The following is an 18,332-nucleotide window of genomic DNA, read 5'->3' as shown; positions in this document are numbered from 1 at the left end:
TGTATCCAGTTAGGAAATACAGCTAAGTACTATGGCAGCACTACATATGCATTCTCTCTTTTCTCTTTCCTATAGCTATAAGGCCATTGACTTCTTAAGAATAAGAAACATAAAGTATTCATAGCTACTACAGGAGGGCAGTTCCCAAGCTAGAAGCAGCAATTTGGGGCTAATTTGGTTTTAAAGAGCTGGACTGAAAATGCAGAATATGCTATAGGCATTGACTAAGGAAGTGAGTGATCAGCTACTCCACATTAACCTTGCTCTGTTTTAACACAATCAGACTTACACATTAAAAAATAGCTGTTCTGGTTTGTCAGATTCTCTCTCCTTCCTTTATTTATTTCAGCAGTAAACAATTACTTAGTCATCAGTATTCATTAATGTCAAGCGATGGGGTACAGGAGTGGATGGATAGGAGGCTGTACCCATATTCTCAGGGTACCCCATATTATTGGGAAGGGAGGTAGTAGTGGATGAAGAAAGGGTGGTCAAGGCAACAGACCCTTCATCCAGAGTCCGCTTGTAAGGAACAGGTGGCTCAGCCCACAGGTTTTTCAGAGCCAGATAGGCCAGGTACACCTATGGGAAAAGAGGTGGCAGTCAGGTACTTGCATTCAGTTGTATAAATAGTTGATCTCTGTGTTGCTGTACTGAGGCTCAAAGCAGAAATTAATCGGAGACTGAGTGTAGGCCATTGGCAAGAGTACTGGCTTTAGTCCTAGAACAGTGATCATGACCTTTTAGAGGCCGAGTGCTCGAACTGCAACCCCAAATCACTTATTTATTGCAAAGTGCTGTGTCCCTCTGGCTTTTTAGTAACAAACTCTGGCAAACTCTGTGCTGGGGCGATGGCACATGTGCCCACAGAGAGGGCTCTGAGTGTCACCTCTGGCATGTGTGCCATAGGTTCGCCATCACTGTCCTAGAACGTCTGGATTAAAGTCAGAGCCCAGTCATGATCTTGAAGTCTAATATAGGCAAATCACTCAGCCTTTCCAAAAGATGGATTGTGAGATCATCCTGAAACTTACATGCACAGCATAAACACAATAATAATAATAATAATAATAATAATAATAATAATAATTTGTTTTATTTATATACCGCTATTCCAAAGATCATAGCGGTGAACATCAAGTAAGCTAATTAGCAAGTAAGCTAATTTGCCCCCAACAGTCTGGGTACTCATTTTAGCTCCCTCCTCGGAAGGATGCAAGCCTGAGTCAAGCTTGGGCCCTTTTGCTGGTCTTGAACTCGCAACCTTGTGGTTTCGAGTGAATGGCTGCAGTACAGGCATTTAACCACTGTGCCACCAGGGCTCCATGTTTGGTAAACAACTATTAATATAATATCTCTTAGAAATATCTTGTTTTCAGGGACATTCCATCAAAAAATTTTTTAATCATGTCAAAATACTTAGATTTTAGAAAGACTAAAAAGATTTTAGGAAGAGTTTAGGAAAGCACTTTGGGTTTTTTTAAGCAAAGCTCCTCTAGACAAAACTGAACAAATAAATATCTCAGTTAGTAATATGGCTGCATACAATGGGAAAAACTGTTTGGAAAAAACAGCATTTTCATAATTGTTGGACAATTCAAAGTGCATTGCTTCAAATAATATGATCAGATACATATTTGAAATTCAGCAGAATGCTGTCACTAGATTGACTGAAGTGCAGGCATTAAGGCATTATCCTGGGCTTCTAGATGAAAGTGGTTTACAGATTCAGTGAACATGCTGGTGCAGTATATTTTACAGAGTGTCATCATTTTTAAATGATGAGGTTCATCCATAAGGACTGTCTGCTTGTAAGGAAGAGGAAAATGGCATCATTGAAGGGATGTACTCCTTGAGGTTATTCACTAGCTTTCTGTGCTAAGAATTACCGGATACCATGTCTCTTTTTCAAAAATGCTACTTGTTCTATGCACAAGACTAGCTAACTAGGGAACTGAGGAGATGGGCAGGATATCACAGGCCAAGGCCATGTTCTCCTGATTCTGACCCTGGTCAGTCCCCAGGCCAGCACAGTAATGGACGAGTGTTCACATGCCCACCTGCCCTCCACCATGCCACAGAGCTGCTGCTACCCTGCACCCCTTACCTGCCACCACCATCACATCTTCCCCAAAGAACTCTACTGTGGCCCAAAAGGGTGGAAAGATGACCCCTGACTAGACCCACGTGGCCAAGTGCCTTCAGGGAAGCCATGATGGTGGCAGCGGCAGCAGGTAAAGGGCATGTGTGGCTTTGTGGTGTCCTCCCTTGCCAGGGAGTTTTTAAGAAACTCAGTGGCAAAGGCAAAAATCTAAATTGGTTTGCTTATATGCAACATCAATGTCATTAAGAAAGACAAAATAAATGCAGCCCTAGAAAGTTAGAGAAAATGAGTTTTAAAATTATATAACGACTATGGCAATATAATTTTAAACGTGTATAAATGATTTCTGAAACTAAAGACAGAAACTGAGTATGTTAAAAAATACATGATAAGGTGAGGCCCAAAATTTTGGGTGTAATATTCATATGGATGTATTGAAAAAATGCGGTCCAAAGATATAAAAGTTACTTTGTGCAGTAATTTACAAGAAAATCTATATTAGATGATGGTATCTAACCCCAAATAAGCTGTTGAAAATGATCCAGAATGTTTCAAATCAATATTGAGGAGGTCTAGATAAGGAGGGCTCCTCCTTTCATGTGTCATCAACTTGCAAGAAGGCAAAAAGTTACTGGTGTGAGATTTATATGTTAATCAAAAAAATAAAGTAAAATAAATAAAGCTAGATTTTGCAGTGTTACCAGAAATGTTTTTGTTGGGCATTATGAATAAAGAATGGGATAGTAAACATCAATCACTCATTTGATAACAGCATCAAAAATATTATATGCTCAAACTTGGAAATAAACTGAAGCACCAACAATGGAAGAATGAATTGTTAAGATTGCTGAGTTATCCCAAATGGCCAAAATAACATGGGTTCTAAAGGATAAACCAATTGAAGACTTCTTGAAAGACTGGAAACTGTATAAGAAACCTAACAATGGAATAATTTATGGCTATGGTTATTAATAATTTTAATAGGATTATTTAATTGGATCTGTAATGGCAGAATAATTTCCCCCTCTTTTTTATTTTTGTTTTCATTACAGTCAGGATTGGGGGGCTCATAGCCCCGTTGTATGTTAGTTGTATGTCTTTTTTTTTTGTCATTTTCAGTCTTCTCTTTTTTTCTTCCTCTCTCCCACTCCTCCTTTTCCCCTTCTTCTCCCACCCCCAGTTTCTTAATCTTTGTTTATATATTAATTTTGATTGTAAATTAGATTGTTTGTGTTAAAATTAATAACAAAATTAATCTTTAAAAAAATGATATCACTGATTCTTTAAAATCTCAAATGTGAAATTGCATCTTCTAACTTTATTCTAAGAGTAGCATCTGAAGACTGGAAAATGGCCAGTATAGTACTTTAAAAAGATAATCAGGGAGGGCCAGGCAGTAGGATCCAAGAAATTAGATTGGTTAGTGAAACATCTTATCTGGACAAATTGATAAAAACCATTATTAAAGATAAAACTAAATTAAAAGTTTGAAGGACAAATTTAGTAAAGAATTACAAAAGGAAACCCCAAGTCACTAATGTTTTAAAGTAGAAGTTCCCAGACTTTGGTCTTCCAGTTGTTTTGGGCTTCAGAACCCAGATGCCTCGGCCAGCTTGGCCAGTGCTTAGGGAATCTGGAAGCTGAAGTACCAAAAAATCTGGAAGAGCAAAAATAGAGCACCACTGTTTCTGTTTTTTCAGAATATCAACAAGAATGTAGATAAATGTTATATGCAGCTTTCAAAAGTTTTAAAGAAATAAGCCTCAGTTTAAGAGAATCTCAACAAGATATTCAGCTAACCTCTATATTTGATAGAGATCCTTCATTTGCTAAGCAAATAAATCGTGCTTTTTCACAAAATGCATAATTAAACTAAGGAATTAACATCCACAAAATGCAAAAGTCACTAAATAGACAGCTTCAAAAAGGGATTAGGCAAATTGGGGAAGGGGAGTTAGGCTATTAACTAGTCATTATGGTTATAAATCACCTCCAGTTTTCAGTACGCTTCTGAAGCAAGTTTTTGGGGAACAAATGTGGGAGAGGGCTGTTGACCTCATCTTCATTTTGATGGTCTCATTGCCATCTGATAGGTGACTGTGGGAAATGAGATGCTGAACTAGATTGATATTTATTCATATCCAACTGGGCTCTTATATTTTTAAAGAATTGGCAAGTAGGTTTTGGGAAATGAAGGAAGCTGTGGAGGTGGGGAAATGTGTGGGTGAATGTTGCAGAAGCAGAGAGCTGGGCAGCAGAGAAAGGCAAATGAAAGGGAGATGAGGATGTGTCAGAATATCAAACAATATCAGTTCTGTTATAATTGGGTTTTGCAAGTAAAGTGTTTGGGTTAGGTTAGCAAGAGAAAAAGGCTGTGCTATTTAATGTTTCAGTAAGTAAGGTTCAAGATTTTTGTGGAAAAGAGCATATTTCAAAGGTGATGAAAGACTTCTAGAGTAAAAAGCTTCAAAGTGAAAAGATCAGCTTCATTTTCCATTTTTTCTAACTCTTGAAAGCCTCTGTAACTCCTCATTACGGAAGGAAACTAATAGTACTTTGTCCAGTTTCTCATTGCAGTTATAGAATAAGACTGGTCAAAGGTGTGCTTTTTGCAGATTCTACTTAGTGAGTTGCTCCTATAAGTACAGAGAACTCAATAGTCCCATGCCTAACAGATCACTTAGATGTTACCTATGGTCCCCCCTAGAGGTAACATTTTTGTTAACTGTTCAGCCTTCCTGATCTAACAACCTCCAGCCGTGGGCTGGACTGAGTCCTAAATTGTTTGGGTTCATTCTGTGCCAGCTTGTAAATGAAGGCCCGCTGCAACTGCTTCAATGTGAAGGCTCCTCCTGATTAATTCGACAGCTTGTTGATGGGAAGGGTGAGTCACTCAGTTCCACAAGGAATGAAGGAATAAACATCCTCCAAAAGATCTGAATCCTGAGGCTGTTTTTTGACTATTTAAATCAGTAGAAATATACTGAGCCCTTTCGACTGAAATAGGGAGTACGCACAATTTTTCTTCTTTTTTCCTTTTTGGTTGCTCTACATACTAGGAATCTCATCTGTAAACTGCACAAGAATAAGTTTCTGGTGTGATTTTCTAAATATCAATCTGCAGTTTCAGATACAGATACAGACTCTCCTAGTCTGTGTTACAACAAAAAATGTTCTATCCCACTAGTTTTTGGTACAGTCAGCTCTTGATATTTGCAGACTTGTCATCTGCGGATTCAGGCATCTGTGGACAGCAAACCCCACATTGTCCCCAATGGCAGTGCATGCATGTGGCTGTGCCACCATTAGGGTCAGCCCCATTGTCCCAAGTGGCAGCGTGTGTATGCAGCCATGCCACCATCAGAGACGAGTCCTGTTGTCTCTAATAGCGGTATGGCTATATGTATGCGCTGCCACTGAGAACAATGGGGGCTGTCCCTAATGGTGGTGCAGCCACAGATACGGGCTGCCATTGGGGACAACACAGGTTTGCTGTTCGCGGATGCTTGAATCCGTGGATGACAAGTCTGCGGATATCAAGAGCTGACTGTACATATCCTTGTGAAATGGCCAAAAACTGGTAGGATAGAACATTTTTAACACATATTAGGAGAGTGACTGCTGTTTCCTTTGCTGTTAGTATCTGAAACTGCAGATATTTAGAGAATCACACCAGAAATATATTCTTATGTAGTTTACAGATCAGGCTGTGCCTCCATTAGGGACAAAAGGACTTCAGTGGTGGTGTGGCCACATGCACAAGTCACCATTGGGGACAATGGAACTTGAGCATCCACAGAATTCAGTATCTGCAGGGGAGTCCAGAACAGATCCCCCCAGATACTGAGGGCCGACTATATATGCATTTTCTGTTGGAAGGCTGATCAGCCTGCAATATCCTTACTAATCTACAAGGCCAGGGGTGGACAGTTGTCAGGAATTAGAGAGCTGTATTCCCCCGCACCACACACCCAATTTTATTTTTCAGACTCCCAACTAGGAGGTGTGAAGGGCAATTTTGCAATGCAAATTGCTCCCAGTCTCTGGAGGAACTTGAGGGCAGACAATTTTTTTAAAAAAAGTCTAGCCTTGATGGATGCATGAGTCCCATAGGCTTCATTTTCCTCACTCCTGCTCTAGACCCATAAATGTGTTTTCCTGGTGCAGAAAAACTCTCCTCTGTTTCTGCCGGAAACTTCAAATGCACTTTTAATAAAACACATGTCAGCTCTTTTATCTCTTCCCCTTGGCCTAGTACTGGTAATAATCCTCAATGAATTTACAAAGTTTAAGGAGTCTCCCTTAGCATCTTCTTGTCCTTATTTAGAATTACGTATCTACTTTAACCAAACAATTCTGGAAACAATGAAACATCGTACTATCCATCCACTGTTAAGCCATGGGAAATAAAGAGGTGCATCTCTAAAATGCCATGCTTCATGATTACTAGTATAAAGATGTGGCTTGTGTGTGTGTGTGTGTGTGTGTGTGTGTTTTTTAAACTGCTAGTATGATTACAACTCACCAGCTGCTTTAGCCAGACTAAGCACTGGGATTCAGTGAAGGCAGCAAGTGTTAGGTATCTCTATTGCTAACCAAAATAGGACAGAAGATCAAGGGATGACCTCTTGCTCAGGAGAATATATCTGTGGCTTGGAACCGCTAAATGTACACATTCCAAGTTTGTTTGTGAATGAACTTTAACTAAAACTCTATTTGCCTTCTCTAAATAAAAGCGGAGTTTGCCTCATTTCACTCTTTTAGTTAATGAATTAGATAATTGAGTTGTTTTATTCTGTGGTTCTCAAAAATTAGTTGCTACCGCCAGCGCTGATACAATTATAATAAAACACCCTCAAGTATTATTTTTTTCTCACACTCTATAACTAACACAAAGTCTTCTAGCACTGAATAATGCCAGACACTCCAAAGTCATTAACTCTACTTCATGTGCAATAGGGCAGTAGCAGTAATATGGTATTGGTTTGCTCTAGGTCACTTACAGTATACCTGTAAAGAGGATTATGGCGGGTTATAAACCGCCGCTTTGAGGCGGTCTGCCGCTGCCGCCGTTTGCTCCGTGTGGGAGCCGCAGCAGCCACACCGCGCGGCTCCCGCACGGACCGAAAAAGAAGCTCCAAAATGGAGCTTCTTTAAGTGGCGCCTCTATGACGTCGCGAGGCGCCAGGGGCGGACTCGCGACGTCATAGACGCCGCGATACGTGCGGACGCACAGCGTCCGATACGTAAACATGGCGGCCCCCATGTGGAAGGGGCGCCGCCATGTTGTACGTATGGAATACATACTAGGGTTAGGGGGGTGCAGAAGCACCACCCCTTCCTAACCCTAATACGTATTCCATATGTATTTTTTGGCGGTTTGTAACCCACCTATGTTGTTTTTACATTTTTGAAAAAGAAAGGGTATTCAATGCATAGAAGAAAATTACTGCCCTTTTACTAGGCCAGGGGTGGGCAATTGTCAGGAATTAGACATCTGCTTTAATGACTAAAGCCAACTGCTTTCAGGAAGTGTCAATTTTGGCTCTGATAGGATGGGGTTGTTTTTTCTTCTGTTGTCACTGAAGGGGTATACTCTGCCTCCATGGTTCAGTTTTGTAGGGCTTCTCTACTCTAGAATAAAACAAGGAGTACTTGGCTGACTCACCCAGCATGGAACAGAAAGGAGAGCGAAGGTGATGCTAGCTCGTGCAGCACTGTTTCCCAGTAGGTAGGAATGGGTTGACCTGTTCCACTGATTGGCCAGAAAACAGAACCCAACAAACCACAGGCATGTCCAGATGACTAAGAGGAAAAGAAGATGACAGAATGTCACACAGTTGAGAAGACAAATGAAGTTACAGCCACAGCAGCCCCTCTGATATATTTTTTTCATAGCTGGGGAAGATAACATTCACAAGTCTCTTATTTTCTACTTTTCACTAACATCTTTTGTAACACTGAGTTCCCACACCCTTATATTTCTGAAAAAGATAGGAACAATATCAGACCAAAGAAATGTTAGGCATAGAAATACCATTCTCAGAAGCTGTGTATTCAGCCTATTATAGGTTATTATATGTTACTGTAGCAAAACCTGTTGCAGTTTGCCTTTATCCTCAGAATCAAATTTCAGAGGTTTTGTTTGTTTGTTTTAAATATTCAGGCTCAGTTCCAAATTTTAGAAGGACAGGTGCCTTCATTCTTGGCACATCTAGGATCTTGAACTGGACTAAAGTCTCATCACCTGGTTATAATATTTAAAGGCTTGGTTAGTCAAGTTGAGGGAGATTCATTACTGGAATCATCCCTGGCATTTATTTTTAAAAATAAAAGTAGTGGCAATGGAATCCTTCCCGTGTCACTTTTCTAAATCTACTGTTCCAATTAATATCAGTGTAACTATATTACCTTTCCATTTCATTGAGCTAAATTTCATTCTGAAGTTGTAGAACAAGCTTTTGTACACTAGGTTTACTTCTTCAGATGCATGAAGTGGATGTCCATTATCCCTTAAAAATGGATGCGTTATTGGACATTTCTAGAGAGGCAGAGACATGAGAAAATGTTCATAAAACTGAGAAATAGATATAACGGTAGCATGATGATTATGGTACCTTTAGTTGTTGCTGCTGCTATGTGCCGTCAGGTTGACTTTGGCTTATGGCAACACTATGAAAGAGACCTTCAAGATACCCTGTCATCAACTGTCTTGCTCAGGTTTTGCAAACTCAGGGTTGTGACTTCCTTGAGTCACTCCTTATATAGAGTGGTATTCCTCTTTTTTTAGTGTCTTCCACTTTACCACACATGATCATCTTTTCCAATTAGTAATATCATCTCATGAAATGCTCAAACTATGATGCTTTGCTTCAGTCATCTTGGTTTCTAGTGAATGTTTGGGCTCGATTTGTTCTAAAACCCATTTGTCTTTTTATGAATCCATGGAATCAGTATAACCGTTCACCAAATCTGCATTTCAAAAGGGTTGTTTTTTTTTCCTGCCAGCTTTCTTCACTGTCCAGGTTTCACAGCTGTACATAGAAATCAGAAATACTGCAGTCTGGATGATTCTGGCCTTGGTATTCACTGATACGCCTTTCAACTGAAGGATCTTTTCTAGTTCCTTCAAGGCTGACTTTCCAAGTCTTACTCGTCTTCTGATTTCTTGAGTCCAATCTCCACTTTTATTAATGACTGAGCCAAGGTATAGGAAATCTTTGTTTCATTGTCTCTATTAACCATGCCAAAGTTATGTAAACCATCTGTGCCGTTATTTTTGTCTTCTTAATATTCAACTGTAACCCTATGTTTACCTTTACTTTCTTAACTTTCATCAGTAGTCATTCCAAGCATTTATTATTTTCTGCAAGTAATAATTTCCATCTGTATCTTAAATTGTTGATGTTCCTTCTCCCAATGTTCATGCCTGCTTCCTCTGAATCAAATCTTGCTTTCCATATGATATGATATGCATTAAATAGGTAGGGTGATAAAATGCAACCTTATTTGACCCCTTTGCCAATGCGAAACCACTCTGTTTTCCCATCTTGTTCCCTCTTGTCCAGAGTACAGGTTATGCACTAGGGCAATCAGATATTGTGGCACTCCCATTTCTTTTATAGCAAATCATAATTTCTTACAATCTACACACTTAAAGACTTTAGTGTGATCTATAAAACACAGGTTGATTTTCTTCTGAAATTCTTTGCAACATTCCACTAACCCATGTATGTTTCTAGCATGATCTCTAGAGCCTTTTCCTTTTCTGAACCCCATTTGGACATTTGACATTTCTCGCTTCATATATGGCAAAATACTTTTTTGGGAAAATCTTGAGCATCACTTTGCTTGCATGGGATATTGGTGCAGTAGTCTGATAACTATCATAATCTCTGATGTCCTATTTCTTGACAATTGGAATGCATATTTAATGTTTCTAGTCTGTGAGCCATTTTCCATATTTGTTGGAAGCTTGTTAGAATTTCAATGGATTCCATCTCTACAGCTTGGAACCGCTCTATTGGTAAGTCATCTGTTCTCTGGGTGATTTATTTCTCCCAAATGCTTAGAGAGCATTTTCTACTTTACTTTCTGAACTTGTGGTTTCAAATTGTTTTTATTTGAAAGAATCTATCATAATTTCATCTCTTATATAGCCCCTCAGCTTCTATTGTTTCCATCTTTTCCCTGCTTTTGCATCCCCATTTCTTCTTTTTCATTTCCAAAGTAAAACACTGTGTTATCTGACTGAAAATGTTGTATTCCTGTCCAGTTTAGTTCACTTATATCAAGTATGGCCATGTCTAGGTGTTCCACTTCTTGTTTTATAGTTTCTAGTTTTCCCTAATTCATGATACATACATTCCATGTTCCTACTACATATTTTGTGCAGCTTCAGACTTTTCTTTTATCATTGCATTCTTTTACCTTATTAACAACAATGTTACCATCAGCATATCCTCTTGCTTCACAGGAGAGCACAATCCCATCACCACAGAAAGGTAGTGCCAAGATGGAAATACAGCTAACATGTACCTTTAGAGAAGGGAGACCCAGCTAAAGTCTCTGCTCAGCTAAAAACCTAGTGGGTGACCTGGGCAAGTCATAACCTGCCAGTGTTGCCAAAGTGTGTCATTGGAAGGATAAAAGGGAAAGAGACTAGAACCTTGTTTTGGTAACATGCACTCCCTGGACCAAGAATGAGATTAAAATGTAGTAAAAGGGTTCAAATTCCTGCTTGGCCATGGAGATCCACTGGGTGACACTGAGCAAATCACACACTCTCAGCACTAGAAAAGCCCATGATAGGTTCTCCATAGGGTCACCATAAGTCACACAACAACAACAATGCAGAACTGGCCAGATCTGGGTAAAGAGATTCCCTAAGAGAAAACATATTTTTCTTCTGGGAAAATAGAGTACTCAAAATGAGCAGCCTTACTGATTAATGCCTGGGGATAGTGGGTGTGGAAGAAATGTTCTTGATAGCTTTACTTAACAGAAGGTAGGGGAACATCCTTGACAGAAAATGCAGATGGGAAGCAAGAAATCAGATGAGATGTGGCATTTAATTTTGCCAGGCTGCAATGGCACTGATACTAAATGCCAGCACTCGAAAAGCCAATTCATTGCCCCCTGCTTGAAACATTCCTTTCCTGTGATCATGCTTGTCAAATAAAGCATAATATCAATGAGTGAGAAAGCATGTGGAAATGACAGCCTTTTGTGTGAAATTGGTACTTCCGCATTGTTCCTTCTCTGTCTCCATGTGTTGTCTCTTGTCTTTTGTGAGCCCTTTAGCTCAGTGTCCATCTCAAGAGATGAGAAAACAGGCAGAGGAACAATAAGACAATACAATACCTAGCCAGTATAAAAAGAGGCAGCCTGTACCCATAAGCAGTACAGATTCTTTTAGATCTATTACAAACCAAACCAACCCCCCCCCAAAAAAAAACCTTTGAGAAATGTTTGAAATAAAGCAGCAACATCACAACAGTGTCCTTAGAGCTTCTCCCATGACACTGTCAGCTTTTAAATTACTGTTTTAAATAGAGAATGATATCCTATCCTCTTGCCTTTTATCTTGGGGATATAAATGATACATCTCCCTTTACTATTTAGTAATGCATAGAAAAATAAGAAGCTATCTTTTAGAGAGCCATGCCTTGGTCCATATAATTCAGTATAAGGTAAATTGACTTGCAGTGGTTCTCTGGTTGCAGAAAAAATCTGGAGTTTTGCAATTCTGTAGTGGCATTGAGAACTTTAGTATCGACAGCATGTGCAAACTACGATTCTGAATAATTTTGTGTTCACGTGGAAATGGAGTTTCATACTGTCCAGAAATCAAAGTATTCACTGCCATTTATGTGGGTGTTGTAAAACGAAAAGAGATCCCACAAACAGATGGTGTTGCTAAGGGATTTGATCTCAATAAGGAGTGAGCAAACATAACTATATAGCCGAACCAAGTGACCCAAAAACTCACATGAAAAGAATGTATGAAGGTCACTATCAGAACTACTCATAGTGCAGACTCAAGTCCAAAACACACTACAGAAATAATTTAGTTTGAGACTGCTTTAACTGCCATGGCTCAATGCTTGGGGGATATTGGGAATTGTAGTTTTGTGAGGCATTTAGACTTTTCTGTCAGAGAGCTCTACAGTTCCCAGGATACCCTAGCACTGAGCCAGGGCAGTTGAAGCTATCTCAAACTGGATTATTTCTGCAGTGTGCTTTGGACCTAAATTAACTGCAGGAGCTGGACACATCCTTCCAAGCTAAGCTAGCTGGAAATTCAGGGAAGTCTGGATAACCTCTGTTCACTTAACAGAATAAACTTTCATGTTGCACAAAATGTTCCTTTCTTCCTTAGAGGTAAAGGTTATCCAGATGTTAGAGAACAGTATTATAAAGTTCCTAAATATTGAAAATTAAATTACAAAGGTCAATGTCAAAGGAAAGAATTGTCCAAAAAGATGAATAAGGATCAACGTATGGAATCCAACCAATACTTCAGTAGAAATAACAAATGCTTTACCACGTTTTCAGTTAAAAACAAGACCGATTCAGTGGTTAGGTAAAATACAGGTCAACAAATGATCCTATATATATCAATGAGTCCATAAGGAGACATGGAAACACCTTGCACTACTAGCAATCATCAGTGAAGCTTGGATTAGGGGGACAAGCTATATGTTCTCACAAGGTTAGCAGAAATGAGAGATTTTCCAAGAAACCATAAATTTCATCTTCCCTTAATGGGACTGAAATTCTTGACCAAGAATGGCTGCAGTGATTCCTCTTCTCAAGCACAGGCCTTGGGACCTATGTGGGTGCTGTTCCACAACTGTCTTGGGAATATTGTTTACTTACAACACTGGGTCCATCAAGATTTCTCTTGAGGAGGATAATTAGGAAGGCTAGAACAAGAAAGGGTGAGGAGTTGTATGGAACTTCTGAAGAATTAAGGGAGAAGCCAGGAGTTCAGAAGGTTAAAGTAAATATTAGGTTTTGTTACCACTCTACTTTCTGCCATCACAGTGGTTGTTTTGCTGATAGCAGGAGGCACTGATTTGGATGCGTACCATATAGTTGTTTCAGACTATCATCTATAAGAAATGGTTTGAAGCCACACAACAACAATGGATGAACTCTATTAAGGAGGTCACAGGTATGAATTTGTAGGAAGTAAGCAGAAAAGTGGAGAATAAGGAGTCTTGGAGATGTCTCATCCACAGGGTCCACATGGGTCAAGATCGACTTGAGGGCAGTTAAAAAAACAACAACAAATCTGCAAATTACACATACCCAAATTCCGCCCTATGGCTTTGATAGTAAGATAGGTTACTCACCAGAGAAGGTGACATCCAGTACAAGGATGGCATACTTGAACCCGTGATTAGTAATGGAAGTCTCATAGATGTCGAAGCCCAAAAAGAGGAGGCATTGGAGAAAGGAGAGTACACCGACTGTGATCCCATAGCAGCAGGCTGCCCCATTATCATTCAAAATGCAGTGTAACTGGGAAGAGGTTGTCAAGTTCTGATATCCTTCATTCACCAAAGAAGCAAATATAATCAGAGAGAACACCTAGGGCAGGAGAAAATAAAAGAGAAAAGTTAAACCTGAAGGGTACTGAAATACCATTTGTGTCACATTCAGAGACATAGCTATGTTAGTCTAGAATATCGCAAAGCGATCTTGTAGCATTTTTGAGAATGTGCAAAAGAAGTTATAGCATAAGCTTTAGTAGACTGGGGCCCAGTACACACTGCCAGGACACGACATCCTGATGGCGATAGTAGGGATTGGGACTGTGCACCAACTGCACGGTCCCAAACCCTACTATGTGCAGGCGGCACCATTACAGCATTGCACCACCCACACCGGGGGGCATGTGCATGACGTGTGGGCGTCGCAGCGCTCACGTCATGCAAAGGAAGAGACGTAAGGGCTGCTCTAGGCAGCTCCTTTTTTGGTCCCCAATGTTGCCAGGCGGTTTGGTTGCTATGCCAATGCTGTGGATCAAAAACGGGTGCCTACAGACTGACCTGAAAGGGTTGGTCTGTACTGCCTCTTGGTTTACTAGCTTCAAAAGCTTGTATCATGTATTTTGTACATTTTCGTTAGTCCGATAAAGGTATCTGTTTTGTGGATTCGGGATATTGTTGTACTTTCTTCAGATGCAATTAATTTCAAAGGTCTGAAACACACTGCAGAAATAATCCAGTTTGAGACTGCTTTACCTGCTCTGTCTCAGTGCTAGCGAATCCTGGTGTTTATGGTGACACCAGAGCTCTCTGACAGAGAAGGCTAAATGTCTCACAAAACTACAGTTCTCATAATTCCCTAGCACTCAGCCAGGGCAGTTAAAGTGGTCTAAACTGGATTGTTTTTGCAGTGTGTTTTGGACCAAAGATGCTGCAAGATCTCTTTGCATTTGTGTCTCATGTAAGACATTTTTACAGTTTGCTTACCCTAGAATCCAAGCCGACAGAGTACGCACTTAGATGAACTATTAGAACTTTACTGTAGTGTCCAATCTCCCCAGGTGTGAGCACAAACGTTTAACCCTTAAAAGGGCTGGTATCCTTGTTCCCTCCCCTCTTATTCACATCCTTTGCCCCATCCCAATATTCTGTTATGTAAATCAGCTTGGCAAAGAGGAAGTATAGATTCAAACACAATGTCTTTTCAAGGACCATCCTCCCTATTTAAGTCACAGACTACAGAACAACTGTTTGTTATTCACATCATGCACTGTCTCCACATCTAAATTTTGTTCCACCAAATAGCTGCCCAGTAGGCTTGGGGGAGAGGTGGGTTAGGGAAATGGGTTCAGCTGCACATGTGACATAAACACATCCCAAACTAAGCCTTAGGTTCTCTGCAGATTTGAACAAGAATTTTTCAGACATTTTTAGAAGAATCTTAATTTTCAAATGACATTAGTAAGATTTAAAATGATTTCAATTAGCAACAATTAATTAACAGGTGCAGCATCAAGTAAAACTGCTCTTTAAAAAGCCACGGAATCGCAACTTTTGTTAGGAATAGAAATTCCACAGTCGGCCCTCCATACTGGCGGGCTTGCCATCCACGGATTGGAACATTAGTGGACCCTCCCCATTACTATGAATGGCAGCATGTGCATGCAGCCGCACCAATGCACCTGTGTGCCCATTGCATGCCCATTAACAATAATGGGACTTGAGGTCCCCTTCTGTTTGCTATTGGTGGGGAGGTCCAGAATACAACCCCACTGATATGGAAGGCCCACTGTTTATATCTTTAGATGGTATGGAGGTTTGTGCAGATTGTACTTGTTGTTGCAATTATGGAGTAACACTTTCAGTGGGCCCTTGGTATCCACTAGGATTAGGTTCCAGGACCCTCTATGAATACCAAAATACAAGGATGCTCAAGTCCTATTATATACAATATGTAGTAAAATAGTCTCCATTATATATGATGGCAAAAATAAAGATTTGATTTTTGGAATTTATAAAAAATATTTTGAAGCTGTGGATGGTTTAATCTGTGGATGCACTATCCGTGGATATGAAGGGCTGGCTATACTTTGTGAATGCCCTAAACTCTACAGAACCCAGAGGGCATGTAATACTGTCCTAACAACATATATTGCAGTGCGAAATGTTCTTCTGAAATGTATTTTTGTGTGACTACTGAAAAAGTGATTGTAGAAGATACAGAATGAAGCCAATCCTTATGTTAATTCCTGGGGGGGGGGGGGGGGACCAGAGCTGCTGTTTATTTTAGTCTTTTATTTTCCTATAGTTTTCCCTCACCGCTGCCAGTATTCGTGCAATGATCTGTGGTCTTGTAAGGAAGTGCACTATGTCATGGTCTGAGAAGTCCTTCCAGGTAGAAACCAATTTCCTCATCCTGTAGTTGCTTTATTGTCACAAGCAAAGCTGGATTTTGAGGACTGCCGGGAATGGAAATTGGGAAACATTAATAGCTAGAATATAATACAAGCTCCACTGAGATTCTATCTGTCAACATTTGAAGATTCAGAAAATAAAGCCTATTCCTCAGATCTATAATATGTTTCCTCCCTGGTACACAGTCACTAGCCTTGGATCTACTCATTGAGGCAAAATGAAAGTAAAGCCAATTAAAATCCGCTTTAGAAATGTAATATGCCCAATCATAGATTATATGTTTTTCTCTCTCTAGTAATACACTGCCCTTGAACATAGAGTCATACAATTCAATTGGATTTACTTCTCAGTAAAAACGTACAGTTTACAATTTACATTTTCTAATAGTAAAATTAGTTTGGAAATGTTAATGAAGTAATAAATGCATGGTACCTTGAGGTGGAATTGATCAGATTGTTTGTGAGGAATTTTTTTCCTTCCTTTAATTGTGGGAGTCAGAAACTTGGATTTTTATTTCAGTATTTTTTTTTTCCACCAGTGGGAATAATATTTCATTAAAGAACTTGAACTTTTATGTAAACTTCTTTTGGTAGCATACATAAAAAGATCTAGCACTGTTTGGGTGCCATGATTTTATGTAAGGTACCTTTATAATAATTACTTAAACTAATAGTGCACTACACAATGTGCTAATTTGGGACAATTTAGGCCTTGTATGTTTGAGACTCTTAGCAGTGTGACATATGCGCAGGCCCAGATGGCCTGGAATATTTGTCAATGCTGTGCCATAGATCCAAATGACATTTCCACACATTTAATCCAATGTTATAGTAAAGAAATATGGCAGTTTCCTCAGGAGACAGAGTGAAGAGGAATAACAGCTTGTTGGATAGCACCTCACTTACTGGGAACCCCAAGTAGCCAAGCTAGCTATACTCAATATTTGTTGAAATTGTTTTGTGTTATTTTCTGTTCCCTGCCAAAATGTAACTGTTTCCCTTGTTGTGGTAGTTGTGTGCCTTCAAAGTTGTTTCTGACTTAGGGTGACCCCAAGGAGATCCTATCACATAGTTTTCCTTGGCAAGATTTATTCAGAGAGGGTCTGCCTTAGCCTTCCTCTGAGACTGAGTGTGACTTGCTCAAGATTTGAACCCTTGTCTCCAGAGTCATAGTCTAAGATTCAAACCACTACACTGCATTGGTTCGCTACAATTTCCCTGAAAACAAAACCTTTAGAATCTGGCTGACTTCTAATTTTCTTCTACTTGAAAGCAATTTATGTGCACGAAAGCTCAGCGTTTCCAGTTTATTTATTAGACAGAATATACAGGCCATGTTCCCTGGCCTCATTATAAAGTGCATGCCTGCTGTTGTTTTCATGCTCTCAGCTGAACATCACCAGAAAATGCTCGGAGCAACCCTGGCTCTGTCCTTTTGCCATTTCCCCTTCACAGTAAGATCAGAAATTATCCACTCTGCTGGACACTTTTACTTCACAACAGGACAAGTAACCAATGTGACCCGTATCCTCTTAAACGCCATGGTTGAATGTGAACCTGACCATGCCCCCTTGAGCTTTTATTTCCCATTTTAAATACAAGCCAGTGTAGTGCAGCGCAGACAGTGTTGAGCCTAAAGGAGAGATGGATTCAAGCACCTGCTCAGCCACACATCTATTAGCTAGATTTCAATGGTCTTTCAGTCTAACTTTCCCACAGCATTGTTAAGACATACAATACAGCTGCCCTTTCGCTGCTCTGAGGCTTTGGGCCAAAACACACTGCTGAAATAATCCAGTTTGAGACCGTTTTAACAGCCCTGGCTCAGCACTAGAGAATCCTGGGAGTTGTAGTTTGTTGTAGCCCCAGAGCTCTCTGACAAAGAAGGCTTAAATGTCTCACAAAACTAGCTTCCTGGATTCCCTAACACTGAGCCAGGGCTGTTAAAGCGGTCTCAAACTGGATTATTTCTGCAGTGTGTTCGGGACCTTTGTTTCCCACTATATATTGAGGCATGTATATGCTGCACAAGATCAGTTAAAAGAGAATGGGACTGTATAACAATTAAAGTTGTATGTTGTATTTTATACTGTGTTTCACCCAATGTTGTAAGCCGCCTCAATCCTATGGGGAGAGGCAGCATATAAATAAAATTTCATTATTATTATTGTTATTATTTAAACCCTGCCTGCTTGAAAAGTACTGGAACAACTAAGTCCAGCTGTGTCTGTCTTTCAAATCAGTTAAGCTCAACCATATGAGAGCCAGCCTGGAGTAGTTCAAGTGTCAGACTATGGTCCAAAACACATGGCAGAG

At 39.9% G+C, this 18,332-nt stretch overlaps 1 protein-coding gene across 7 annotated transcripts in view; it reads right to left on the bottom strand.

The window, feature by feature from the left end:
* Positions 1-293: 293 nt before the first annotated feature.
* SYNGR4 (synaptogyrin 4) overlaps positions 294-18,332 on the bottom strand; it is an 18,812-nt gene continuing 773 nt past the window's right edge. For 2 of the 7 annotated variants that reach the window (XM_089481167.1, XM_089481164.1), the window contains exons 2-5: positions 15,922-16,061; positions 13,465-13,702; positions 7,773-7,909; positions 294-582 (exon numbers count right to left, since the gene is read on the bottom strand). In XM_089481167.1, coding sequence (XP_089337293.1) covers positions 364-582; positions 7,773-7,909; positions 13,465-13,702; positions 15,922-16,017 — 690 coding nt within the window. In that variant the 5' untranslated portion in view covers positions 16,018-16,061 and the 3' untranslated portion in view covers positions 294-363. The other 5 variants (XM_089481170.1, XM_089481168.1, XM_089481169.1 and 2 more) reach the window with 5 other exon arrangements.

The sequence above is a fragment of the Sceloporus occidentalis genome, unplaced genomic scaffold (assembly GCF_023333645.1).
Source record: "Sceloporus occidentalis isolate IW3139 unplaced genomic scaffold, rSceOcc1.0.p SCAF_14, whole genome shotgun sequence".
Lineage (NCBI taxonomy): Eukaryota > Metazoa > Chordata > Lepidosauria > Squamata > Phrynosomatidae > Sceloporus > Sceloporus occidentalis.
The sequence above is the reverse complement of the archived record's forward strand: the minus strand, read 5'-3'. Positions and strand labels throughout refer to the sequence as shown.